The following is a 27,857-nucleotide window of genomic DNA, read 5'->3' on the forward strand; positions in this document are numbered from 1 at the left end:
AGATTGGTGCAGCGCTCCAGCTATAGCGGCCACCTGGGGGGTGAACCAATGGAAAAAAGAAGACTTTTCTCTCTCTCTCTCTCTAATTCTGCCTGTCAAAAAAAAAAAAAAGGAAAAAAAATTCTACAGGGCAAGCAGGGCAGTTAGCAAAGGTGGTTAAGATGCAGGTTGGAACGCCCATATCCCAGACTGGAATGTCTGGGTTTGAGTCACAGCTCGGCTTTAGATTCCAGCTTCGTGCTAGTGCACACCCTGAGAGGCAGCAGGTGATGGTTCAAGTACGTAGGTCCCTGCCACCCTTGTGAAAAACCCAGATTGAATTCTGGGTTCCTTACTCTGGCTTGGCCAAGCCCCAGCTGTTGTAGGCACTGGGGTAGTGAACCAGTGTGCAGGAGTTCTGTCTACGTTTGTGTCTCTCTACCTTGCAAATAAGTAAAAATAAATAAATAAATAAATAAATATATTTTAAAAAATCAATGGGGCATCCTACAAAATGCCTGGCTAACAGTCTTCAAAATAACATAAAATACGGCTGGCACCGCGGCTCAATAGGCTAATCCTCCACCTGTGGTGCCGGCACACCGGGTTCTAGTCCCGGTCGGGGCGCCGGATTCTGTCCTGGTTGCTCCTCTTCCAGGCCAGTTCTCTGCTGTGGCCAGGGAGTGCAGTGGAGGATGGCCCAAGTACTTGGGCCCTGTACCCACATGGGAGACCAGGATAAGCACCTGGCTCCTGCCTTCGGATTAGCGCAGTGCACCGGCCATTGGAGGGTGAACCAACGCAAAGGAAGACCTTTCTCTCTGTCTCTCTCACTGTCCACTCTGCCTGTCAAAAAAAAAAAAAACATAAAATACGAAGGACATGAGAAATTACTACAGACTTAGGAGCAGTGAGAACACAGTGTAACATGGTGTCCTGGTTGGGATCCTGGAGCATCAATGGGAAAACTAACGAAAGCCAATACAGTCTGGAATTGATTCAACGGTAACATGCCAGTGTTGGTTGATTTCTTAAGTTTTGACAAGCGTACCATGGTAATGTAAGAAGTTAATGACAGAAGAAATTAGATGAGGGATACATAAGAACTCTCTCTACTATCGTTATGATTTTCTTTACAAATACAAAACTATTCTAGAGTAAAAATCTACGAGAAGTTGCCTCACATAAGAAGTAACAGCTTAAGTTCCATCTTCAAGGTTCACACGCTTGTAGTAACAGACACTGGAAAGTAAAACTCATTGGCACATTGAGTCCTGCCCTGCAGGGTAAACGTCCACAGGCACAGGATCTCCAGTGTTGTGGTATGCTGCTTCCAAAACCAGACTCAACCTGTGGAGAACTCAAAGGAGCACAGAGACCAGTGCAGAGGGAGGACTAAGGTCTGTCTGGTTGGAAATTACAGATGTGTGACCAAAAGATGGTCACTTTTTGTTGCCATGGCTTCTCTAGCACAGCCTGCTCTCCTTCCAAACTGAACATGCTACAGGGCAGGAGAGGCAACCTTGTAGGCAGGACGTGTGGGTAAAATAAAGAATTTTTTTTTTCCTGCTGGAATATTTACTACCCCAGAGTTAGACAGTGAGAGAAAGGTCTGCCTTCCGTTGGTTCACCCCACAAATGGCCACCGATTCGAAGCCAGGAGCCAGGTGCCTCCTCCTCCTGGTCTCCCATGCAGGTGCAGGGGCCAAGCACTTGGGCCATCCTCCACTGCCTTCCTGGGCCACAGCAGAGAGCTGGAGTGGAAGAGGAGCAACCAGGACTAGAACCTGGCGTCCATATGGGATGCCAGCGCTGCAGGCGGAAGATTAACCAAGTGAGCCATGGAGCCGGCCCCAGAAAGGAATTATTTTTTCTGTTAAGAAGTTAGAGGGGCTGGTGCTGTGGCGTAGCAGGTAAAGCCGCCGCCTGTAGTGCTGACATCCCATATGGGCGCCGGTTCAAGACACAGCTGCTCTACTTCCCATCCAGCTCTCTGCTATCGCCTGGGAAAGCAGTACAAAATGGCCCAAGTCCTCGAGCCCCTGAACCTGCATGGGAGACCCAGAAGGAAGCTCCTTGCTCCTGGCTTTGGATCGGTACAGTTCCAGCCATTGAGGCCAACTGGGGAGTGAACCAGAGGATGGAAGAGTTCTCTCTCTCTCTCTGCCTCTCCTTCTCTCTCTGTGTAACTCTGACTTCCAAAGAAATAAATCTTTTTTTTTTTTAATTTTTATAGGCAGAGTGGACAGTGAGAGAGAGAGACAGAGAGAAAGGTCTTCTGTTGCCGTTGGTTCACCCTCCAATGGCTGCTACGGCCGGCGCACTGTGCTAATCTAAAGGCAGGAGCCAGGTGCTTCTCCTGGTCTCCCATGGGGTGCAGGGCCCAAGCATTTGGGCCATCCTCCACTGCACTCCCTGGCCACAGCAGAGAGCTGGCCTGGAAGAGGGGCAACCGAGACAGAATCTGGCGCCCCGACTGGGACTAGAACCCAGTGTGCCGGTGCCGCAAGGCAGAGGATTAGCCTATTGAGCCGCGGCGCCGGCTTTTTTTTTTTTTTTAAAGAAGTTAGAGAATGGAGAACTTTATGAACGCACTCAGAAATTCAGCACTGTAAGTAAAGTAATAGTGGTTTTCTAAATGGTTCTCTAGATTTAAAGCAATTAAGCAAAGTTCAACATGTGTCTGAAGGTGCCAAGAATACGCTACACCAGAATATGCCACCTTGGCATAAGGATTATTTTGGCTAGAGGCACTTTTTAAAAATAGGAGGCGCAAGAAGGATCTTTGACTCCCTTTCACTTCCTGAAAGCAAGAGATAAAATCCCAAAATGGAAGTGTGCTCCCTATCCTTATCAAGAATGGAAAGTTGAGACAGAAAATTCTAATTAATTTTTTTTAATTCTGCACAATAGACCTTATAATTCTTATCTTCCCTTAGCCTTTCCACATAGTGTACTTTTCCACAACTGCCTCTCTTCAATCTAGTGTAGAAGCACAGATGCTGGGGTAGGTGTTGTGGCACTGAGGGCTAAGCTGCCACTTGGGATGCCAGCAGCCTGTATCAGAGTGCTGGTCTGAGTCCCAGTTACTCTGCCTCTAATCAGCTTCCTGATCAGCTTCCTGCTAAAGCTCCTGGGAAGGCAGTCGATGAAGGCCTTCTTGAGTCCTGACCCCACATGGAGACCCAGGTGGATTTCCTGGCTCCTGTCTTCTGTCTGGCCTACCCTTGGCTGTTGCAGGCATTTGGCCAGTGAACCAATGGACAGAAGATGTATCTCTCTCTCTCTCTGCTAAATAAATGTTTAAGGTACTTACACTTTGCTACTTTTTGTGTCCTCACTTCCTCAAGAGGTCTCCTGTGTCACTTAAAACTCACAGTAAATAAATGTATATGCTGTTTCTCCAGAGAATTTGTCTTATGTCAGTTTCTCAGGCCCAGCCAAGAAACCCTAAAAGTGTAGAATTTTCCTCCTCTATGTATTCTAATCATGCAATTTTACTTTGTGTTTAAAAGAAACGCATCATTAATTATTGGATATGAAAATTACAGAAATGTCCCCCTTTGACTCCATCTGTTTCCCCCAGCTATTTGCCAGGGAAGTGTCTTACTTACACCTTTGTGGCCTCCAAAAACAAGGAGATTTGGCGCTTTATATACGGCTGCCGCAGGATGCTCCTCACAGAGGGTCTCTCGTCGGGCCTTTTGCTCAACATTGTTCTTATCAGTTCTGCCAGCTCCGGGCTATAATCTTTTGGCATTGGTGGTAGCTACAAAGAAAAGTAATACTGCAATTATGACTAATGATTTTACAAAACAAAGTAAAAGACAATAGTCATATATCCACATAACCGAAAAATAACCAGCATACTTGTGTACAGGAAGTACACTGATATCCTGGTGATTAAAAAAAAAAAAAAAAAAAAGATGGAAGACTGTAAAAGCAGTTTAAGATTTATTTATTTATTTGAAAGTCAGAGTTAGTGAGAGAAAAGAGGAGACAGAGCGAGAGAAAGAGATCTTCCACTGGTGATTCACTCTTCAGACGACAGCAATGTTCTCTGAGTTTGAAGGTCCAAAAACCTACTGATGTTAATATTACTGTAAGATTCATTTAACTTTTTAGAAAAATGTTTAATAAGCACATACATAAAAGCAAAAATATGCCCATAATTTTACTACTCAAAGAATCATAAAAGAAGTGAAATTCTGGGGCCAGCGCTGTGGCGTAGTGGGTAAAGCCATGGCCTGCAGTGTCGGCATCCCACATGGACACCAGTTCTAGTCCCGGCTGCTCCACTTCCGATCCAGCTCTCTGCTATGGCCTGGGAAAGCAGTACAAGATGGCCCAAGTCCATGAGCCCCTGCACCCTCATGGGAGTCCTGGAAGAAGCTCTTGGCTTTGGATTGGCCCAGCTCCGGGCTTCAAATTGCCCTAGCTCCAACCGTTGCAGCCATTTGGGGAGTGAAACAGCAGATGAAAGACCTCTCTGTCTGTAACTCTGCCTCTCAAATAAACAGAATATTTAAAAAAAAAACTCTGTCAAAAAAAAAAAAAAAAACCCTCACATGAAATGAGAGATACTTTAAAAAAAAACAAACAAACAAACAAACAAAGAAATAATCAATCCCTTTTCCTCTAGTTCTACCTTCCTTACAGGAGGAACCCACCATTCTTAACTACTCACCTAGTAGTTAACACTACTGATGATTACTCATCAACTAATCAAAATCATCACTGATTTCGCCACTAGCTGGTCACAAAGCTGCATTATGGTTAGTTCAAGATTACTTTTTACCTTTCCTTCAATAATCCGATAAACTAAAGAATTCATGTCTTTCGCATTGAAAGCATGCTTCAGGGTGGCCATTTCATAGACACAGCATCCCAGAGCCCAAACATCAGACTGAAAAGAAAGAGTAAATGATTAAGTGTCAGAATACCATATTAGGTTTTTACCCCCCACTTTAAAAAAAGAGACACCGTCCTCAAAAAGATTCAGATAATTGTTCTAATTATTTATCCTGACGGGTTCTGAAATTATGAACACTTTCCCAGACAAGGTGAGCCAGTGTACACAGCCCAATCCTACCTTATAGTTGTAGGGTTTGTTGGAAAACAACTCAGGGCTCATGTAGTAGGGTGTGCCGATGAGGGTGCTCGCCATGTCACAGTGGTTCTCTAACACACGGGCGATTCCCAGGTCACCCACTTTTATGATGTTTGTTCTTGTTAGGAACACGTTTTGAGTTTTCAAATCTCGATGAAGGATGTGTTTCTCATGTAAATACTAAGCAGAGAAACAAATTTTCATTACACATAAAGATACTGACTGATTTTCTGATTTCTGCATAACAGCATTGGTTACCCACCTACCAAAACATTTACAATCTCTAAATAAAATACAATAACAATTAATCAAATAACAAAGCTTTTGAATTAAAACATTAAGTTCCATGCATTAGTTTGCCCAGTACCTTTCAAAAATTTTTCTCTAGAACCTTGTAAATGATACAATTTATTTTACCATTATATGGACCCAGTTGAAAAGTATGCTTGTGGGGCCAGTGCTGTGGCACAGGTTAATCCTCTGCCTGTGGCATCGGCATCCCATTTGGGTGCTGGTTCTAAACCCGGCTGTTCCACTTCCAGTCCAACTCTCTGTTGTGGCCTGGGAAAGCAGTATAAGTTGTCCCAAGTCTTTGGGCCCCTGCACCTGTGTGGGAGACCCAGCAGAAGCTCCTGGCTCCTGGCTTCGGATCAGTTCTGCTCCGGCCACTGTGGCCATTTGGGGAGTGAACCAGCGGATGGAAGACCTTTCTCTCTGTCTCTCCTTCTCACTGTCTGTAACTACCTCTCAATTAAATAAATAAAAATTTTTTTAAAAAAAAGTATGCTTGCAAGGGGTGGGCATTTGGCCTAGTCGTTAATCACCAGTTGGGGTACCCAGATCTCATATCAAAATGCCTAGGTTCAAGTCCTAGCTGGTCCCTGGGACTCCTGGGAAGCAGCAGGTGATGGTTAAAGAACTTGGGTCTGCATGAAGACCAGGACCATATTTCTGACTCCAGGATTTGGCCTTGCCCAACTGCAGCCACTGCACGTGGTCGGGGATTGAACCAGAAGATGGGAGCTCTGTCGCTGCGTATCTCAAATTAATAGATTTAAAATTTTTACTTGACAGATAGAGTTAGATAGTGAGGGAGAAAGAGAGAAAGGTCTTCCTTCCATTGGTTCACCCCCCAAATGGCCACCACAGCCGGTGCTGTGCCTATCCGAAGCCAAGAGCCAGGTACTTCCTGGTCTCCCACGCAGGTGCAGGCACCCAAGCACCTGGGCCATCCTCCACTGCCCTCCCGGGGCAACAGCAGAGACCTGGACTGGAAGAGGAGCAACCAGGACTAGAACCCAGTGTCCATATGGGATGCTGGTGCCACAGGCGGAGGATTAACCAAGTGAACCACGGCACCGGCCGCCAGATTTAAAATTTTTAAAACGGATGCTGCAAATTCCCAGTGAAGGTAGGACCATTTATACAAAGTCAGATGTACATGCCTCTCAAATCCAGGAAATCCTCAGCTTACTTACATTTTAAAGATTTATTTTATTTATTGAAAGGCAGCATTACAGAGAGAGAGAGAGAGACAGAGAGGGAGGGAGAAAATTTTTCATCCGCTGGTTCACTCCCTAGATGGCCACAATGGCCAGGGTTTGGCCAAACTGAAGCCAGGAGCTAGGACCTTTCTCTGGGTTTCCCACCTGGGTAAGAGAGGCCCAAGTACCTGGGACATCTTCTGCTACTTTCCCGGGAACATTAGCAGAGAGCTGGAGCAGAAATGGAGCAGTGAAGCTCAAACAGGTACTCATATGGGAAGTTAGTGTCACAGGCAGCAGCTTAACCTGCTGTGTCAAAACACTGACCTTAACTTTTTTTTTTTTTGACAGGCAGAGAGGACAGTGAGAGAGAGACAGAGAGAAAGGTCTTCCTTTGCAGTTGGTTCACCCTCCAATGGCCGCCGCGGCTAGCGCGCTGTGGCCAGCGCACCGTGCTGACCCAAAGCCAGGAGCCAGGTGCTTCTCCTGGTCTCCCATACGGGTGCAGGGCCCAAGGACCTGGGCCATCCTCACTGCACTCCCTGGCCACAGCAGAGAGCTGGCCTGGAAGAGGGGCAACCGGGACAGAATCTGACACCCTGACCAGGACTAGAACCCAGTGTGCCGGTGCCGCAAGGCGGAGGATTAGCCTAGTGAGCCGCGGCGCCGGCTTGACCTTAACATTTTAAGAGATAAAAAGGTAATTTCTATTTACAGACAGTATCTTAGAATTTAAGCAACAAAGTGAATTAATTCTGGACAAGTCTGCCAGGTTCCAGTGTGGTATTTCATAAACAGTCTCATTTGGGGGTGTGTGGATATTAAAATGCAAGCCTGTTTTGTATCTCTACTCACTCTGCCCCAGCAAGATCACAGCCCAAAGCCCCAAGAGTTTATGCATTGCCAGTAGCCCAGCCACCTCTCACTGTGACACAGCTGATAACAAACACAGCCATCCGTCACTCCCTGTCAATCCGGGACTCTCAAAACCGACTCTGCTATAACCTTAAATGAAGCAAAAGCAGACTTCCTCTGCGGTCCACAACGACTTCCACGTCAGTAGCAACCACACAGCAGCATTTCCACGCCTCAGCAGGAGGGATCAGGGTCCCTTTATAATTGCATTTTCCAAAACCATACTTTTTTCTCATGCACGCAGCAAACACTTAGGAGAAATGTTTCCTAGAAGACGCCTGCTATCTCCCTGCCACGTGGGTCCAGCAGGATGCCCTGCGCCTGGGCGTACCTGCAGAGCCATAGCCATCTGTACGAACCACTCCACCACCTGACTCTCGGGCAGGAGCTGTCCCTTCCGCTCCTTCAGCTTCCGGTAGAGGTCGCCCCCTTCGCAGAAGCCCATGACGATGTAGAGCAGACCATCTCCTCCCTCCCAGGACTCCTTGTAGGTGACGATGTTGGGGTGCTTCAGCTGAGACAGCAGCTGGGCTTCCTGCTCAGCAGCCCGGCGCTCCCGACTGGAGGCGCGCCGCAGGTCCAGCTTTTTTATGACATACTGCAAAGAAAGCACACCGCGCTGCAGCTTCCCACGTACCTCGGGGTCTTCATACGTGCCCTCGAAAGCACCGGCAGCAGTCTGTCAGATGATCTATTCTTTGTTTTTCGTGAGGCCCAACATCGAGAAAAATATTTGCTAGACTAATGATACTTCCACGGGTTAGACTTAGAGCAGTATGGAGTCACAAAAAAAAAAAAAAAAATCCTTTCCACCCGTACTTTGCAATTCCATTAATGGAGAAAAAATGAGCCCAAGATAACACACCACCGTGATCAATCACAAAATTTGTGTTGGAGATTCCTTATCCACCCCCCCACGAATGTACATATATACCCTCAATATACCCTCAGTACACCCTTGATAGACACCTGCCAACAAAACGGATGTACGGATTACATTAGATACGCAAAGGGACCCATGACCCAGTAAGGCTAGAAATCATCAATCCTCAACACGCTAAATTATTCCCACCTAAAAAATTTAGAAATTCACGCTAACACCTAACACACTGTCATCAGTCAGCTGAAAGGCCAGACAATTTCTTCAATAGATCTCTGCATACATGTGCTTTGTGAAATGCACACTACAGCTCAAATGCAAAGCCCCCATCCTCAGACAAAACCCCAATCATCCTCCAATGCCTGGCCAAAAAAAATCTCTTGGGGCTGGCACCACGGCTCACTAGGCTAATCCTCCGCCTTGTGGCGCCGGCATACCGGGTTCTAGTCCCGGTCGAGACACCGGATTCTGTCCCGGTTGCCCCTCTTCCAGGCCAGCTCTCTGCTGTGGCCCGGGAAGGCAGTGGAGGATGGCCCAGGTCCTTGGGCCCTGCACCCCATGGGAGACCAGGAGAAGCACCTGGCTCCTGCCATCGGATCAGCGCGGTGCGCTGGCCACAGCGCGCCAACCACGGCGGCCATCGGAGGGTGAACCAACGGCAGAGGAAGACCTTTCTCTCTGTCTCTCTCTCACTGTCCACTCTGCCTGTCAAAAAAAAAAAAAAAGATTAAAAAAAAAAAAATCTCTTGGGCCTGAGACAAGCAAGGACAGGTGTGAGGACCCTGTACGCAGGAGGAACATCACCTCTTGGCCTTCCAGGGGTCACTTCAGTTGTTCTAACACAAAAATCAACAGAGCCTTTCTGTTTCAAAAGTGTCCCAGTTTGTCTACTACATTCTATGGTCACCCTGTGAACAACCCTGGGGCTGACGGGATAAAGTGCTGTAGGTGAAGCAACGGTGCCAGCACCAGATCTAAGTTGAAAAGATCTCTGAGGACTCGGAGAACGTGACTGACTGGCAAAGAGCAAGTCGGGCGGCAGGGGCCAGTTGGGAAGGAGTGGTGGCCTGGACCGGGGTGGTACTAGTGGAGATGTGGGTGGGGGGGCTGCCCTTTGGGTCAACCAAGGTTGAACATAACCAGTGTTGGGGGCATTAAAGATGACTGGTGAGGGGGGCCGGTGCTGTGGTGCAGCAGGTAATGACGCCACCTGCAGTGCCAGCATCCCATATGGGCGCAGGTTCTAATCCCGGCTGCTCCACTTCCGATCCAGCTCTCTGCTATGGCCTGGGAAAGCAGAAGATGGCCCAAGTCCTTCGGTCCCTGAACCCATGTGGGAGACCTGGTGGAAGCTTCCAGCTCCTGGCTTTGGATGGAGCCTGCTCCGGCTGTTGTGGCCAACTGGGGAGTGAACCAGCGGATGGAAGACCTCTCTCTCTCTCTGTAACTCTCCTTTCAAATAAATAAATAAATCTTTAAAAAAAAAATGACTAGTGAATGACTGGTGGTGCTGCTCGCTGAAACCGGAGCCACCGGGAAGACGATGAAGTGGTCTGAGCCCAGCAGTCGGCAAGGGTGGCAGGTGGGGCCCTTCATTCAAGCAGTAACGGTCCCTGCGCTCACAGAACTGTCAGGGCTTGGAGACAGGCCTGTGGATCAGGCACACTTGCTAATACAAGGGTCCTGCAAAGAGCTCACGAAAAACAGAATTAAAGATATGTTTATATGGTACCAAAAAATGCTGAAATCCCTGCGTAGTTTTCTCATAATATGCATTTTTTATGAACTTTTTGCAGACCCTCTTCTTATGCAAGGGTTTCAGTTCTATTGCACCAAACTAAACTTACGATCCCAAGTCCATGAGCTTTTCGAAATACGTGGAGGAAATTTGGGGCGCTTGTTACGGGGGGCCTGGCCTTGTCGGGGCAGACTGGGACGAGTTCCCTCAGCAAGGATCATCCGAGACGCGCGCGTCCACACCAGCGCGGGCCCATCCTCGGGACGGCGCCCTCGGGGGCCCCCCGGCCCGCCCTCCGACCCCTCGGGGTGCCGACCCAGCCGACCTGCCTGCCGTCCCGCCGGTGTTTCACGAGCGTCACTTCCCCGTAGCTGCCTCTGCCCACGACCCGCACGTAGCAGTAGGCGGCCAGGGGCATGTTCCCGGCGCTGGCCCACGGTCGGGATGCCACCGCAGCGACGCGCAGGGCAGCGGGCGGCGGCGGGGGCGGCCGCTCATGCCCGGGAGGCGGCGGTGGGGGCGGCTGTTAGAGCAGCCGGGCCGAGACCGGAGCGCCGAGGCCCGGCCCACCGCGACGCCGCTGCCATAGCGATCCGGGGCAGCCCCGCGCATGCTCCGGCGTCCCCAGCGGCTCGGCCATAGAGCCGACGCCAGGTGCGGCCAGAGAGGTTCCGCCGCCCCGGGAGGACCAGCCATAGAGTCGAAGCGCCAGTCGGCCAGAGCGACTCCCCTGGCGCCGGAGCGCGCGCGCACTGCAGTGCCATTGTAATGTCTAAGGGTTTTGTTTTTCCCGCCCCTCCAAGGGCCAGTTTTTGTTCCAGTGGCGACAGTTGCGGCCCCGTTGAGAATGCATAATGTGAAGCATCACTATCGCCCTAGAATGAGCCTTCGGGCCTGTTCGTTCCCAGCGTGCTCCCGGGGCGGCCGCTGTTCTGATCTTTTCCACCCTGGGTGGAGCCGCCTAGACTTAGAAATCGCACACCCTGGTGTGTGGTCGTTCCACTCAGCCTGTGTGTGTGACGCGGTCCTTGTTCCAGAAATGCATCTTTGTATTCTGAGCTGACTCCAGCGGCATGACTGTGCCGCACGCCCCTGTTGGTGGGCGCTTGGGTTGTTCCCAACGCAGGCTACGAAGCTCATGAGTTTCTGTGGGCATCATGTGTTGTATGTGGACATTCATTGGGTAAACGGGTAGGAAGGGAATTGCTAGATCATAGGGTAGGTATATATCTAGTTTTTTAAAGGGGCTTACTATTAAAATGCAGTTGCTCATTCATCCTTACGTCAACACCGCGAGGCTGGTGCTGCTGCCAGTCTGATTTTACAGCAGAGGAAGCTGCGTCCGTGGAGTTAAACCTACAGCCCAGGGCTGCTCGCTCCTAACCCCCTGTAGCCGCTCGTCCCCTCCCTGGCCTTCAGAAAGCTCCTGGATGATTCCGGTTCCCTGGAGGCCTTTCCCAGTCTTCTCTGTCCCTCTTCCCAGAGGAAGCCTTTGCCCCTCTGGGGAATCCTCTTCCTTGTTTTCTAGAACGTTCCTGGGTATCCACGCTCCCTTCAGGCTTGAGTTTCCCAGAGTTCTGTGCTCCTCCCTCTGCCGTTCGTCTCCTCTCACTTGCTCTCAGATCCCTCATTCATTCCACAGACATTTGGGCAGGGCCTGCAGGGCGTCCCGCAGGTGCTAGGCCGTGGAGGTAGAGCAGTGCAGAAGACAGATGGAGTCCTGCACCCCAGGGGCTCGCAGGCCGCCACGGAGCCAGCCCTCAATCAGCGTGGCCTACTAACAAGTCACCCATGCTGGATGAGGTCAACACCCGGCCACGGTCCCCCAGCCCAGCCTGGGCTCCAGTGCAGGGGGCCCCGAGCAAGCACCACATGAGCTCAAGTTTTCAGGCAGAGGATCAACACGTGCGAAGGCCCAGCGGCCTGGTTCCGCGAACTCCTGCCTGGTCCCACACCCTCAATCCAGCAGATGTGAGGGAAGGGACGGGGGGTGACGAGTGAGTGCGGGAAGCGATGCCTGCTACATGCATCTGGAAGCAATCTCCACGGCTGCAGCCGAGAGACCCAGAGGGGCTGTGGTCTGGGCGAGACAGGGCGGTCGCAGGGGCCGAGCACACGGGACCTGGGAGCACGAGAGTCGAGGAAAGGCAGCCTGAGCTTTCTCCGTGATGCCGCTGGCTGCTGCGGGAACAGGGCGGTGCAGGGGGGCGGCCATCTGGGTAGGGGTGAGGATGACTGGGACTTGGTGGTCTCTGGCGAGTGGGCTAGAGAGAGAGGTGGGAGACAGAGTGGGTGGTCCAGGGCAGGCTGCCATCGGGATGCTCGCCAGGTTTCAGGCTTGGTGGGTGGCCTTGAGTGCCCTTCACTGGAGTGGACAGCCAGGGGGAAAGATCAGGCTGGGCAAGGGGTGAAGGGAGCGGCGGGAGGGGGGGGGCATTTAGTGTTTCCTACCCAATAGGCTGGCTGCTGTCAGTGCCCTGTATCAGCTGGTCCTGAACCACCCGCCGGCCTCCCTCGCCACCCTCCCGGGCCACTCCTGCTGCCCTCACACTCCCCCCAAGCACACTTGGCACCCACCCATCTGCCTTTCTCCCCTCCCCTTCCCACCTTCACGCCACACACCTCCTCTGGGAACCATCGAACCCTCGTGGAAATGAGCCCCCCCCACCCCCTTATATTTCCACAGCCTTTCCCCCACACACCTCTCCAGCCTCCGGTCGCTCCTGGGACCGGCTGGGCTTCCTCTGGCCAGACACCTTCCTCCCCAGGTGCAGCTGATTGGCTGTGACGGGGCCACAGGTTTGTTCATGGTGGTGTCTCAGTGCCTGGCAGGTGCCCAGCGCATCACAGGCTAGGGGGCGACACCGGGGCAGGAAACAAACGGATCCTCAAGTGGACACTTCCGTGTGGCTCCAGATCAACTTGCACAGAGGCCAGAACACAGGCCAGAGGTCGCCCTGGCACGAGGACAATCACCCCTTTCCCAGCAGCTGTTTGGTGACAGAGTCCGGGACAAACAAACAGATCCGGGAGGCCTCTGGGCCCCTCATCGTGTCATGTTCAGGGACCAACCAGGGGCCATGGCTGTGTGCTGTGGCTGGGGGCGTGGAGGGTTTGCACTTGAGAACTGAAAGCTGCAGGCAGGATCGGAAGGAGCCTGCGCCTCGGCTTCTCCCTTCTCCGTAGCACAGCGGCAGCATTGCTGTCATCGGAAGGGATGACGGGTCTGTCCCTGGGCTTGCCACTCTGAGTGACCTGGTTTGGAGGCCTCTCCTGTCACTCACCATGGGACCAGTGTCTCAGGCACATGAAGAGGATAAGGTCAGACAGGAAGGGGCTAAGGACGAACGCCTGGTGCATAATGAAAATGTGGCCTTCGCCTGCATCGCGCTACCCTCCCTGCCCGGGTGGAAGACGGGTGAAGCCGCTGTCTGTTGTCCTTCCCCAACCTGGGAGAGGAGGACACAGGAAGCAGGTGGCCTAGAGTTAGGCCTTCCCTGACTGCCCACTGCCTCTGACAGAACCCCGTCAGGGTCAGCGCTGTGAGCGCCATGAGCATCTTAGACCTCACAGCGCTCCCCAAGCCTCTGTCTCTTAGAGGGCGAAGCCTAACGAAGTTCAGAACCCATTTATCATTCTGGCTTCTTGCGCCAGCCCCAGGCTACGCCGAGCGGTGGGGGGACTCCACCGAATGCAGCAGCCGAGAGCAGGTCCACACTCCAGAATGCAATCTGGGGGCCAGCACTGTGGCACACGGAGGCCAAGCCTCCACCAGGGGCGCCCGTTCCAGACCCAGCTGCTCCACTTCCAATCCAGCTCTCTGCTAATGCCCTGGGAAAGCAGTGGAGGATGGCCCACGTGCTTGGGCCCCTGCACCCATGTGGGAGACCCGGAAGAAGCTCCTGGCTCCTGGCTTCAGATCAGCCCAGCTCCAGCCATTGCAGCCACTTGGGGAGTGAACCACAAGATGGACGATCTCTCTCTCTCTCTCTCTTTCTCTCCCTTTCTCTGTCTGTAACTCGGCATTTCAAATAAATAAATCTATAAAAAATAAAAATAAAATAAAATAAATAGAAAACAATGCAGTCTGCAGCCCGGTCAGGAGTTCACACAGCCTGGAGCCAGGAACGCCCTAACGAGAGCGCCTTCCTTGCTGAGATCTGATTCCCCGGGGTGAACTATTTGCCTTCACCTTGTCTAATGTTTAATCCATGTTTATCCAGCACTGTATTGACACATGGTCTGCGTGAAGGGACAGGGCAACGGGAGCCTAGGGACTCCTCCGTACAGTGCCATGGGGCCTCGGGGACTGCTGTGCGTGTGCCTGGTGTCCCTCCTCATCCTGCAGGCCAGGCCTGCTCCGAGCTCAGCCACAGGCAGGTCCAAGGGCATCGAGGTACGTGGCTATGCCCCCGGGACAGGAGCAAGGCCCCTGAGCCTGGTGGGGAGCCTAGAGGGACACAAGACCCCCCCCCCAGGACCAGGGCCATCCCCACCTACCTTGACCATCTCTGACTACAGAGGTGACCTCCCAGCAGCAGGAGAGATGCAAGGCCAAGGGCAGAGGACACCAGCTGCACCCCATTCCCGCCCCTAAACAGATAGGCTGCGCTCCCCTCCGCGTTCCCATTCATACTCCACCCTGCCTCTGTTTTGCAGAAGCGACAGGCTGTGGACAGAGTGAGTGAGATTCTCAGCAAAGTGGTCTGTGTCGGGGCCCTCAGCACTGGCTCGCCTTCTCCCTTCCCTAGGGGGTGCCCCTACGTCAGTGCGCAGGAGGAGGGGGGCCCTCATCTCCTAGAAATGGGGGCTTGTGCCCAACTGCACTGCCTCAGGCAGAGAGGAGGGCTGGTCCATTCCCACGGCCCCGGGAGACCCTGTGTCACTGCCCCAGGGCAGCAAGGAGGACCCCTCCTCCCCCAGTGGCTCAGAGACCTCCCGTCTCACGGCAGACAGTGGATGGCGTGCTCATTCGCAGTTTGAAAGTCAACTGCAAAGTCACCTCTCGCTTCGCCCACTACGTCATCACCAGCCAAGTGGTCAACAGCGCCAACGAACCCAGGGAAGTGGCCTTCGATGTGGAAATTCCCAAGACAGCCTTCATCAGCGACTTTGCCATGTACGTGCTCTGCCCGACTCCCACATCCTGGCCCCAGGGGTAGGGGAGGGTCCCTGGGCCTGTCCCAGCCTAAGGCCGTCTCCTCAGTGCCCAGATGGCCTCTGTGTTATTGGTTTCGTCTGGCAGAGCAGACCGGGGTGTGCGGTAGCCGGTTCTCGGCCCAGGGCCCAGGGAGCAACGCCCGACATCTGCGGCTTTTCTACAGGCCTCTGGCCGTGGCTGCCCACCTCCTGCTGCAGGTCCCCAAGCAGCACCGTGGGCGCAGAAGGCGCTCCCCTGGCCAGGCCTGCTCGGGGTGTGGGCTGGGTGTACCTCTGCCAGGAAGGGGCGCCCCTCCCCGACTCTGTGAGCACCCTCTTCCCTCCCTGCAGCACGGCCAACAACAATGCCTATGTTGGGAACATAAAGGACAAAGCAGCCGCATGGAAGCAGTACCGGAAGGCAGCCGTCACAGGGGAGAATGCCGGCTTGGTCAGGTAGGAGCTAGGCCCTGGCTGCCGGGGCTGCCCTGCCCAGCAGGACAGAGCTGAGGCCACAGGTGAAGAACAGCCCAGGATGAGGGCAGAGAGCAAACCCAGCCCAAGGCGCACCGGACAGGCCTGGGAGGCGGCTGCCCTTTCCCCAGCTCTACCATGCGGGAAGATGGCCCCCCAGCCTTGGGCCCATGCCCCCAGCAGTCAGCTGAGATGCGGCAGCAGGCCAAGGGAAGCCAGCAGCAGCCTCCACGTCGGGGCAGCTGGTCCCGATGGCCCTGCTTCAGGGACATGGGCCCGCGTGTCACTCACCACGCGTCTGCCTGCTGCTGCCTCTGGTGGCACCTGCAGGGCCTCGGGGAGGACGATGGAGCAGTTCACCATCCACATCACTGCCAGTCCTCGCAGCAAAGTCACCTTCCAGCTGACCTACGAGGAGGTGCTGAAGCGAAGACTGGGGCAGTACAACATCGTCATCAGAGTGAAGCCCAGGCAGCTGGTGCAGCACTTTGAGGTGGCTCCTGGGGCCCGGGCAGGGCCCCTGCCTCTCTCGCACACACACGCACGCAGTGACCCCCACCACTGCTTCAGCACCCACTCTACGTGCCCCCCTCCACCCGCCTAGGGACACAAGGCAGGGGCCTGACTCCTCAGGGTGGGCTCCGATGGGCTCTTCTTACGCAGGGAGCTCCCTGAACCCCCCAGCTCCCTCCTCTTCGCTGAGCCTCAATGTGCTTATCTGCTAGATGGGCAGTCCTTGTAAATCCCAGGACTGCCATGAGGATCGCGAGCAATACACAATGCCCAGGTGATCTGTAAACCGGAAGGCTGCGGCGGCCTGGGGGGCTATGATCACAGCTGGCCCCTAAGTGGTGGCCGGGCTGAGGGGTGCAGGCAGGCACACTGTCCCTTGCTGAATAGTCGGGGCATGGCTGCGGTGTCCCAAGTGTGTGACGAGGGCCGCCTGGGTGCAGCACACAGTAAGCCAGGACACGTGTTTGCTTTCGGTGGGAGCCCGAATGGGAGCCTTAGTCCAGAATTTTTCCAATGGTGCAGATTGACGTGGACATATTTGAGCCGCAAGGGATCAGCAAGCTGGACGCCCAGGCCCCCTTCCTCCCCAAGGAACTGGCGGTTCAAACTATCAAGAAGTCCTTCTCAGGGAAAAAGGTGCGTGGTGTAGCAGGGGGTGGTGCCGGAGCCCCACCCACCCTCTGTGGGATGTCCAGGCAGGTGCTCCAAGGTTGATATCCTAGGGGAAGGCAGTGCTTCTGAGCCTCAGAGCAATTTAGCGAAAGTCCACAGAGACGGAAGCGGGAAGATGCCAGCTCCACCTCCGGCACCCACTGGCTGCACTGCCAGGGTAACCTGCCAGCTCACGTGTGCCTCAGTTTCCTTTCTGGGTGCCTCCAAACGAGGGCAGCCTCTGATACTGCTGCTTCTGTTTTCTCAGAACCGCAGCTGAGTATGGGAAGGCCTTTGGCCCCCCCAACAGCATGCCCTCCCCCTCCCACCCACGTGCTGGGATCCTGGAAGCCCTGCTAGCCGCCACCCAGGGGGCGTGTGGCCCAGTGAGGACCCTGCCCCTTGCCTTCCCCTTAACCCTTGCACTCCCACGTACCTTATGCAGTGACTTCATAGCAATTGATAGAATCGTTTCCTGCAGTTGAGTGGGCCTGCTTTCATAGAAGACACCCCAGGGCACTAGCAAATACCCTCACTTTCCATGGAGGCCCAAGTGAGTGGATCTTGATTTTCCTACCAATTCTTTTCAAGTTTTGGTGTTTTTTTTTTGGGGGGGGGGGGCGGGAGAGGAGTGTGCACATTCTCCAAATGCCCATAACACATGGGGTTGGGCCAGGCCCAAGCCAGGAGCCAAGAGCTTCATCCGGGTCTCCCACATGGGTACAGAGACCCAAGGATTTGGGCCATCTTCTACTGCATAGCCGGGACACAAACCGGCGCTCACATGGGATCTGATGTTGTGGGTGGCAGCTTAACCCGCTACGCCCCAACACCAGCCCTACCTATTTTTTTTTTAAGATTTAGTTTATTTATTTGAAAGGCAGGATGATGGGGAGGATCTATCTTCCATCTGCTGGTTCACTCCCCAAATGGCCACAATGGCCAGGCTGAAGCCAGGAGCCTGGAACTCCATCCAGATCTCCCTTGAGGATGGCAGGGACAACACAGTTTTTTCATAACACACATGTTCTGTGAACTTTTTGAAGACCCCACATATAAGGAAAGGGACCCATCTTCTCTCCCCCTACCTAGGGACATGCACTTCCTGCGACGCGAGGGGTCCCCTGGGCTTGTTTCTGTGCCCATGCACACACACACACCTACACAAACACCCCCCCCACATCCCAATATACCCACACCTACACCCCCCACCAAACACACACACACACACCCCTACACAAACACCCCCCCACATCCACACCCCCACATCCCAATATACCCACACCTACACCCCCCACCAAACACACACACACACACACCCCTACACAAACACCCCCCCACACATCCCAATATACCCACACCTACACCCCCCACCAAACACACACACACACACACCTACACAAACACCCCCCCACATCCACACCCCCACATCCCAATATACCCACACCTACACCCCCCACCAAACACACACACACACACACCTACACAAACACCCCCCCACATCCACACCCCCACATCCCAATATACCCACACCTACACCCCCCACCAACACACACACACACACACCCCTACACAAACACCCCCCACATCCACAACCCCACATCCCAATATACCCACACCTACACCCCCCCACCAACACACACACACACACACCCCTACACAAACACCCCCCACATCCACACCCCCACATCCCAATATACCCACACCTACACCCCCCCACCAACACACACACACACACACCCCTACACAAACACCCCCCCACATCCACACCCCCACATCCCAATATACCCACACCTACACCCCCCACCAAACACACACACACACACCCCTACACAAACACCCCCCACATCCACAACCCCACATCCCAATATACCCACACCTACACCCCCCACCAAACACACACACACACACACCCCTACACAAACACCCCCCCACATCCACACCCCCACATTCCAATATACCCACACCTACACCCCCCCACCAAACACACACACACACCTACACAAACACCCCCCCACAACATCCACACCCCCACATCCCAATATACCCACACCTACACCCCCCCACCACACACACACACACCTACACAAACACCCACACACACACATCCACACCCCCACATTCCAATATACCCACACCTACACCCCCCCACCAAACACACACACACACACACCCCTACACAAACACCCCCCCACATCCACACCCCCACATCCCAATATACCCACACCTACACCTCCCCACCAAACACACACACACACACACCCCTACACAAACATCCCCCCACATCCACACCCCCACATCCCAATATACCCACACCTACACCCCCCCACCAAACACCCCCACACACATCCCAATATACCCACACCTACACCCCCCACCAAACACACACACACACACACCTACACAAACACCCACACACACACATCCACACCCCCACATCCCAATATACCCACACCTACACCCCCCCGCCAAACACACACACACACACACACACTCTTTCTCTCTCTCCTCTTCAAACATCCTGTTTGCATCTCACAAGTCCGTAATACCCACTCCTCTGTGGTTCCAGGGTCACGTGCATTTCCGGCCCACTGTGGCCCAGCAGCAGTCCTGCCCCATGTGCTCCACATCCTTGCTGAATGGGGACTTCAGGGTGATCTATGACGTCAATCGGAACAAGCTCTGTGACCTCCTGGTGAGCCCGCAGCTGCTGGCCCAAGACCCGGAGAGAGGACAGGCGAGCAGCACTTCTGACAGAGGCCTCCCTCCCTCTCCTCTTTCTCAGGTGGCCAACAACCACTTTGCCCACTTTTTCGCCCCCCAAAACCTGAAGAACATGAGCAAGAGCCTGGTTTTTGTGATTGACATCAGCGGCTCCATGGAAGGCCAGAAAGTGAAGCAGGTGACCCGTGGCTTCCCGCCCGTCCCCACTGGAACCTTCTTCCACCGGCTCGCCCATGCCCAGTGGGTGTTGCTGCCAGGGTCTGGCTTGGGATTTGGGGGCTCTGGAATGGGCCACCAAATTTCTCCCAGTGCACACACCTCTCCTCGGTGGTAAAAAAGGCGACGATGGTGCCAGTGGGTCACGGGCTTGCCTGCTGGGATGCTGATGGCGGTCCCTGGGAGGCGTCCTGCAGCAGGCTGCCCGCGGTGTCCCAGGTGCCCAGTCCGTGGCACAGCCCACGGCTGCACAAGCAGAGTTTCAGAAGCACATGCTCCCGGGGCCCCTTTATTAACCCCGCCCCACCCGAACCCCTGCTCACGTCTGAGTCCTTGTGCTGTCCCCTTCCCCTCATCGGCCTGGCAGGGCCTGGCAGGATGCCCCTGTCTTGGGGCCACCCAGTCCTGCCCCTCCAGCTATGTCCCCTCCACTGACCGACTTGTCCTTGCAGACCAAAGAGGCACTGCTTAAGATCCTGGGCGACATCCGGCCAGAGGACTACTTCGACCTGGTCCTCTTCGGCTCTCGAGTGCAGTCGTGGAGGGGTTCGCTGGTGCCAGCAAGCGAGGCCAACCTGCAAGCAGCCCGCGACTTCGTGCAGCGCTTCTCCCTGGCCGGGGGTAAGGGCGGGGGCTGTAGGCCAGCTCGGTGTCACCTCTGTCCCCGTGGCACACCACGGTCTGCTTGCTCTCCTTCACAGCCACAAACCTGAATGGCGGTTTGCTCCGGGGAATTGAGATCTTGAACAATGCCCAGGGGAACCTGCCCGCGGTCAGCAAGCACGCTCCGATTCTCATCATGCTGACCGACGGCGAGCCCACCGAGGGTAAGCAGAGGGCTGCCCCGGGAGGCGTGCAGGTGAAGCTGGAAACCCATCCATTGGTGATGCTCTGGGCGAAAGAAAGGTTCAGAGCAAAGCCAAGCTCTGGCCTAAGAACACAATTCAGACCACACGGTCTGGGAATTTCAAGGCAGACTTCTGTCCCAGGAGCAGAAAAATTGGGGCCATATCTGCAGGGCACCCTGGAGATTGGTAGGATTCCCAGTTGGAGCTTAAGGAACTATTTTTCCAGTAGCTGTGGTGTGCCAAGCACAGGCCTAGGGCCTGCAGAGAGATACCTAAAGAACAAGACCCAGCAGGAGGCACACCTAGGAGCAGGGGTTCTGCCAGGGGCCCTGAAAGACAGAGATCCGGGAGGCTTGGCACCACGGACGAAGGGCACCAGGTGAAAGCTGGGAAGGCCTCTTGGAGGAGCTGACTCCCCAGCCCAGTCCGGAAGGGAGGAAGCCGGAAGGGGTTCCTGGCAGAAGGGACCCCAGGTTGAGCAGAGAAAGTGAATGCAGTGGCAGGGCGCACCCGAGGCCCCAGGCCGTGCAGAACAGTGTGAAGTGAGGATGGAAAGGCCGGCAGGGCCTCGCAGGTCGCAGCAAGGAGCCGGGGGAAGGTCTGACAGACAGATCTTCCTGTGATGGCTCAGTAGCGATGGGGGGGCAGGACGGGGCTGTGAGGAGCTCTCTCAGCAGCCGGCACACAGGTGAACCAGGAGGAGGGGATGCCTCAAGCTGCCCCTGCGGACTGGAGGTGGTCTACGCTGGGCGGCTTGGGCCCCGAGGGGCGTCCCCAGCCCGCCCGTGCCTCCTCACTGCCCGGCTGTGTGGCTGCAGGGGTGACGGACCGCCCCCAGATCCTCAAGAACGTCCGCAGCGCCATCGGGGGCAGGTTCCCGCTCTACAGCCTGGGCTTTGGCCACGACCTGGACTTCAACTTCCTGAAGAGCCTGTCCATGGAGAACAACGGGTGGGCCCAGAGGATCTACGAGGACCACGACGCCGCCCAGCAGCTGCAGGTCTCCTCCTGACCCCTGCGCCTGCCTGTGCCACCCACAGGGAGCCCGGCCTGGGTGGCCACTTACCCGACAGCCTAGAGGAGCCCACAGAGCTCCCATTCATTCTGTGGTGTGCCCCTGAGGCCCCGCTTTGTCAGCGGGCTGCCTGCCAGGTGTGCAGGGAGACCAGCCCTGAGGCCACACCCCTCTCCCCGCAGGGCTTCTACAACCAGGTGGCCAACCCCCTGCTGGTGGACGTGGAGCTGCTGTACCCGCAGGACGCTGTGGTGGCCCTCACCCAGCACCGCCATAAGCAGTACTATGACGGCTCGGAGATCGTGGTGGCCGGCCGCATTGCTGACCACAAGCTGGGCAGCTTCAAGGCTGACGTGCGGGCCCGTGGGGTAAACTGTGGGCCACGGCGGGCGGAGAGGCCGTGAAGCACCCAGGCCCACTTTGCTACCCCCCCCCCCCGCCTTGAGCTCCCTCAGAAGCCCCTCCTTCCCCAAAGGAGCACCCTCCCCCAGCCAAGTCCTGAACGTCTCTCCATGCAGGCTCCCTGGGGACTGGACAGGCTCGCCCCGGGCCAGCCTGGCCTTGATGAGTCACAGACTCTTGGTTCAAAATGGGCCGCTTGTTACTCCTCATAGCCTTCCCTGCAAGGTGAGAGAGAGCAAGAGGCCTGCAACCCCTCCCTTCTCACCTGAGGACGATTCTCGAACACCTGCTGTGCACCAGGCCTTGTGCAGGGCATGGCACGCGGTCAGGTGCACACGCGCAGTAGGAGCAGTTCACAAGCATGGGAGATCGGCACCCTGCCCACCAGGACCCCACTGCGTGGCCATGCCTGGTGCATAGGGAGCTCTTGGCAAGTGGCACTCCCATATGGTAGCTGGGGAGAGAAGGTGCATGTGAGTGCTGTGGCAAGTTGAACGGCCCGGGCCGGCTGGAACTCGGTGGGCATCTGCAGGAGTGAGTCGTGGTGCACGGCCTTCCCCCCAGCCAGCAACTCCACAACAGTAGGGCCCGGTCCTCCAACCCCACCCCCCCCACCCCGGGGGCCCAGGCCAGGCCCAGCTCACAGAGTGTGCTCAGCAAGCATTTGTAGGATGAATGCATGAATGAGAAGGTTCTGGAAGGGGTGAAGCTGAGAACCAAGCTGCAGAGACCAGATGACAAGGGGACTGCTCCGAGCCCTGAGGGCCAGCCCAGGGCTGTGTCGTCACAGTGCAGGACCTCTGTCCCTGTCTCCACTCTCAGGAGGGACAAGAATTCCAGACCACCTGCCTGGTGGATGAGGAAGAGATGAAGAAGCTGCTCCGGGAGCGCGGCCACATGCTGGAGAACCACGTGGAGCGCCTCTGGGCCTACCTCACCATCCAGGAGCTGCTGGCCAGGCAGTACGGCCCCCCACCGCCCCCGGGGGCCCCTCCCCTTGGAGCTGACCGGAGAAGGGGCGGCTCTGGGCCCGCGGGGTTGCTGTGGGTCACATCGACTTTTCTCTTTCTGCTTTGCACACCGAGTTAATATCAATCAGCCGGTCGATAGTGTGGGTGGGGCTGCGGGGGCACAGGGACAGCTTGCTGTGTGCCCCACGCAGCTGCATGGAGGCGGGAGGCTGCCTCTCCTGTGGACTGCTGTGTCTAGAACACTCTCATTTAATCCTCGCCACCTGCTGGGGGAATCCCTTGTCATCCCCATTTAGCAGATCAGCAAACTGGGGCTAAATTCCTTGTGTGTCTCTGAGGCATGGGCTGCAACCCAGTCTGTGGGAGGCCATGCATGACAGGAGGCCAGGATGTGCTTGTTGAATGACTGACCGACCGCGGGGGTGAAAGGTCCAGTTTCTCACGGCCTGTGCTGCGTGTGCGTCATACACAGTGTGAAGGCGAAGGGGGAGGAGAAGGCCAACGTGTCGTCCGAGGCCCTGAAAATGTCCCTGGCCTACCAGTTTGTGACACCGCTGACCTCCATGACCATCAGAGGCATGGCGGACGAGGACGGCCTGGAGCCCACCATCGACAAGCCCCCCGAGGGTACGGGCACGGGGCTCTGCAGCAGGGCGCCTGCGGGCCCAAGCCCTCCCCGAGAGTAACTGGCTTCTCTCTCCCTCCCTTCCAGATTCTCAGCCCTTGGGTGAGTTTCAGCACCAGCATGGAGCTTCCGAGGCCGGCAGGTGGCGCGTGCTGCAGCCTCCAGGCACACAGCTCCCCGTTCCCACACCTTCCCTGGCCCCACTCCCTCGCGGCTGCTACCTTGCTTGCAAACTCCTTGCTGTAGCCTTTGTGCCTCCTCGTGCAGCCCGAAACCCAGCGGGTGACGCTGTGCTGTGTCCTTGTCTTCTGCAGAGATGGTGGGACCCAGAAGGAGTGAGTGGCAGCTACCCTGGTGACCCCCATTCCTGGCCCTCTCTGCTCCACACGCCGCTGGCTGGCCTCCAGCTATGCCATCAGTCCTGACCCAAGCTCAGGGTCCTGACCCCAAGCCCATCTCCCCTTCCAGCTCTCTCACTGCCTCTCCTGCGGCTCCTTAGGGCAGGCCGCTGATGACGGGGACAGAGAACTGCTCCACTGAGGGGGCCAACTTCTGTCCCCACATCCCGAGGGGCAACTAGGCAACTGATCCTGGGGCCTGAGGCCAGCCTCCCTGGGGGCGGGGCGGGGGGGATCAGGAAGGAGCCCGCACTCCCGGGGAGCTCTAGCGCCTCCCTCCTCACACCCCTCAGCGTTCCTGCTGCCAGCCGGGCAGCCCCCGCCCACCAGCTCCAGCTTGAACGTGCAGCAGCTGCCGGACCGAGTGACCGGCGGTGAGTCCTCGGGAGGGACCCACCTCCCTGCCCTGGCCAGCCCCGCCTGCCCACTGCCCGACCTCACGGACCCCATGCTGTGCCCGCAGTGGACACTGACCCCCACTTCATCATCCACGTGCCCCAGAAGGAGGACGCCCTGTGCTTCAACATCAACGAGCAGCCTGGGGTGATCCTGAGCTTGGTGCAGGACCCCGACACAGGTACCGGCTGCACTCCACCTGCCTTCTTCGCACCCCAGCCCCTGGCTGGAGCCTACGAATGGTGGGCGGCCCATGCAGATACACACGCCTACGCCTGGGGCTGGGGTGGGGCTGCTACTCTGTCTAATGCTCTGCTCTTGCTGTCCTGAAGTCCTGAGGTTTTCAACAAGGGCAGCCCCTCATCTTTATACCATAATACATCCTGCAAATCCCTGGGGGCCCTGCCCTGCGCGCCACCCCCCCCCCTCCCAGCATGGCTGAGCAGAGCCCTAAGTGCACCAAGTGCACCTCTCCCAGCCCACTGCCTCCCTCACCACCTCCCGGCCCCGTCAGCTCATGTGCGGTGGTCTGTTGAGCACCTGCTATAGGCTGAGGACCCAGTGGGAACCGAGGCAGCCCCTGCCCCGCTGAGTTCCAGGGAGGGAGGGAAATACAGACTTGCATGGCCATTTCTGGCCTGGAGACCAGCCGTGCTGGCGTAGTGAGTGTGGGAAGGGGGTTTCTGGGTGTTCAGGTGCGGGAGGTGCTGTGAAGAGGCCCCACAAGTGCGTTCCCAGCACCTCTCGTGAGCCTGCTCCCGTGCAGGGCCAGGCCTGACCCCAGGGAGGCAAGACTTCTGCCAGGCCAGACCCAGGACTAAATGCGGGTATTTCGTGTGGCAGGAGGCAGGAGGCAGGGCAGGGAGAAGGCAGGAGGAAAGGGGAAAGGGCGGTGGTGCTGTGTGCAGGGCCCGTCCCAAGGGGAGGCCCCTAGATGGCATGACTCGGGTGGAGTGTCGGGGCCTCCTGGGAAGGAGGTGTGCCCTGATCCAAGACCCTCTACAGGCTTTTCAGTGAATGGCCAGCTCATCGGGGACAAGGCCCGGAGCCCCGGGCGGCACGAGGGCACGTACTTCGGGCGGCTGGGCATCGCAAACCCCGCCACAGGCTTCCAGCTGGAAGTAACTCCTCAGAACATCACGCTGAACCCCAGCTCGGGCGGGCCCGTGTTCTCCTGGAGGGACCAGGCTGTGCTGCGGCAGGAGGGGTAACCCGGCCGGCCCGGGAAGCAAGGCGGAGGGAGGGGTGGCCCAGGCCAAGGCCGGAGGCTCCCGCAGCAGCCAGCTCCATGCCTGAGCCTGTGGGGCTCATCCTCAGGCTGTGCCAGGGGTGATGCCCACGGGGTGGGCGCCGGCGGGTGAGACCCTGGGAACCATCCCACCCTCCTTCCTGTGCAAGCGTGCAGGGCCTGGCTGCCCGTGCCCCTGAATCTACCCCGTCTCCACCAAGCAGTGCCAGGCCAAGCACAGAGACCACCTCTTCCCTGAAGCCCTCCTACTCTGCCCCCTGCTGAATCCGAGTTCTCTGGACTCCCCTTTGGCACTTGTCTCATGCTTGCTCCTTCTCCCACTCATTCATTCACTCCACAAACTCTGCTGGGCAGCAGTTACAGGGAGAGGCGCACAGAGCTGGTGTGGAAGTCACAGGTGATGGATGGGAGTTGAGAAAATAGACTCTGATATTAGGCCGGAGCTTTAAGCCTTGGTTCCAATGCTGTGTAACCTCAGGCAAGCTACTTAACCTCTCTGAGCCTTGATCCTTACAGGGTCAGCATTAGAACTGAATGATGCAGTTTGCACAGAGGTCTCAGCATAGGGCCTGGTGCAATGGAAGGGAGCCCCCCCCCTACAATTGCAGCTGTGAGAGTGAAGGCCGTGGCCAGGGGCACGGGGTGGGGGTGGTCATACCACTGGGCCCCTGCCCTCACACCCGTCTGGCCCTGCAGGGTGGTGGTGACCATCAACAGGAAGAAGAACCTGCTGCTGTCCGTGGATGGCAGGGCCACATTTGAGGTGGCCCTGCACCGTGTGTGGAAGGGGAGCACAGCATCCCAGGACTTCCTGGGCTTCTACGTGCTGGACAGTCACGGCATGCCGGCCCGGACGCACGGGCTGCTGGGTATGGCCAGCCAGGCGGGGGCAGAGCTTGGGGCGGCATGTTGGAGCCAGAGGGCTGCTGCAGCCTGGGGCACCCACACGGGCCCACAGGCAACCCGGCCTCTAAGGCTCAGAGCCCTGGAGAGGGGACCGTCCTAGACACAGAAGAGGCCTTCATCCCCTGTGATCAGCCCCACAGTGAAACCAAAGCCCAGGGAGCCTGCCGTGCCTTGGAGAGGCCTGGGGAGCAAGCAGAGGCCTCACGAGTGACCACACCGCTCCCCAGGGCACCCGCCCCCCACGCCTCTCCCTGGAGCTAGATCCCTCTGGGACTGGTTTTAAAAGACAGAGGAAGGACTAGCTGGAGATATGAACACCTGCTCCTCCGTGCAAGGGAACAAAAGCTGGCCGTGGGCGCCGAGACGAGCAGAGACTCAGCCCTGGGAAGACCCCCGGGGAGCACCCCCCACCCTCGCCAGTAACACCAGCATGCCTTTGCAGGACAATTCTTCCACCCCTTCGACTTTGAAGTATCCGACCTCCGCCCAGGCTCCGACCCCACCAAGCCGGATGCCACCATGACGGTGAAGAACCGCCGGCTGACGGTCACCAGGTGTGTGGGCTGCTTTGGGTTCCGATCATGGATCCTGGCCTTCTTCCAGGTGTCGCGTGGTGGGCGAGCGTCCCAGAGAGGCGCAGCCCTGCCAGGTCCCAAGGTGACCCCAGCTGCCCTATCTCCACGCAGGGGCTTACAAAAAGATTACAGCAAGGACCCCCGGCACGGGGTGGCGGTGTCCTGCTGGTTCGTGCATGACAACGGAGCTGGCCTGATCGACGGCGTGCACACTGACTACATCGTCCCCGACATCTTCTGAGCCGGCGCCAAGTACCTGTTCCCCACCAGGCCCGTTGCGGTGGCGGCGAACAGCACCCCAACCTGTGGCCAGGCCACGCCTCCAGTGTCAAAGCACCCTGAGACTTCTATTAAAGACATGCTGTGTCCCACTCAGAGCTGGCTGCCTTTGGAGAGGGGAGCTGGTGGGGGACAGCCCGAGATCTGCCCCTTGGACAAGCTCAGAGATCCGCAAACTCAGGGCTGGGAGAAGCAGGCGGAGGCCCGTGCCAGCTCTGCCGCTCCATGTCCTGCTCTCTGCAGTGAGCCCCTGGCAGGCCCGGAGACAGAGAGCAAGCTCTGGCAGTGTGGACCGTCACAGCATCCCTGTACCTTACCTGAAATTCAGTTTCGCTCCCTGGGGCGGGTTTGGCACAGCGGCTAAGATGGC

General features: G+C 56.4%; 2 protein-coding genes across 11 annotated transcripts in view; one reads left to right on the forward strand and one right to left on the reverse strand.

Moving 5' to 3' along the window:
- NEK4 (NIMA related kinase 4) overlaps nucleotides 1–12,879 on the reverse strand; it is a 49,618-nt gene extending 36,739 nt beyond the window's left edge. For 2 of the 9 annotated variants that reach the window (XM_062201064.1, XM_062201063.1), the window contains exons 1-5: nucleotides 10,432–10,625; nucleotides 7,820–8,086; nucleotides 5,072–5,269; nucleotides 4,778–4,885; nucleotides 3,594–3,748 (exon numbers count right to left, since the gene is read on the reverse strand). In XM_062201064.1, coding sequence (XP_062057048.1) covers nucleotides 3,594–3,748; nucleotides 4,778–4,885; nucleotides 5,072–5,269; nucleotides 7,820–8,086; nucleotides 10,432–10,524 — 821 coding nt within the window. In that variant the 5' untranslated portion in view covers nucleotides 10,525–10,625. Of the gene's footprint in view, nucleotides 1–3,593; nucleotides 3,749–4,777; nucleotides 4,886–5,071; nucleotides 5,270–7,819; nucleotides 8,087–10,431; nucleotides 10,631–12,808 lie in introns of those variants that run through there. The other 7 variants (XM_062201062.1, XM_062201061.1, XM_062201060.1 and 4 more) reach the window with 7 other exon arrangements.
- A 1,466-nt stretch (nucleotides 12,880–14,345) lies between these two features.
- On the forward strand, nucleotides 14,346–27,583 carry ITIH1 (inter-alpha-trypsin inhibitor heavy chain 1). Of its 2 annotated transcripts, XM_062201076.1 has the most exons (22): nucleotides 14,346–14,502; nucleotides 14,766–14,786; nucleotides 15,059–15,225; nucleotides 15,597–15,701; nucleotides 16,050–16,212; nucleotides 16,755–16,868; nucleotides 19,453–19,578; nucleotides 19,669–19,785; nucleotides 20,276–20,444; nucleotides 20,525–20,650; nucleotides 21,490–21,671; nucleotides 21,869–22,054; nucleotides 22,911–23,050; nucleotides 23,532–23,686; nucleotides 23,772–23,786; nucleotides 23,999–24,019; nucleotides 24,376–24,456; nucleotides 24,546–24,659; nucleotides 25,484–25,685; nucleotides 26,424–26,596; nucleotides 27,076–27,187; nucleotides 27,320–27,583. In XM_062201076.1, the coding sequence occupies exons 1-22, from the start codon at nucleotides 14,401–14,403 to the stop codon at nucleotides 27,447–27,449; spliced, it is 2,721 nt and encodes a 906-aa protein (XP_062057060.1). In that variant the 5' UTR covers nucleotides 14,346–14,400; the 3' UTR covers nucleotides 27,450–27,583. The 2 variants fall into 2 exon arrangements, with proteins under 2 accessions (XP_062057060.1, XP_062057061.1); XM_062201077.1 differs by lacking the exon at nucleotides 14,766–14,786.
- Nucleotides 27,584–27,857: the final 274 nt, after the last annotated feature.

Source organism: Lepus europaeus, chromosome 9 (genome assembly GCF_033115175.1).
Source record: "Lepus europaeus isolate LE1 chromosome 9, mLepTim1.pri, whole genome shotgun sequence".
In the NCBI taxonomy this organism is placed as follows: Eukaryota; Metazoa; Chordata; class Mammalia; order Lagomorpha; family Leporidae; genus Lepus; species Lepus europaeus.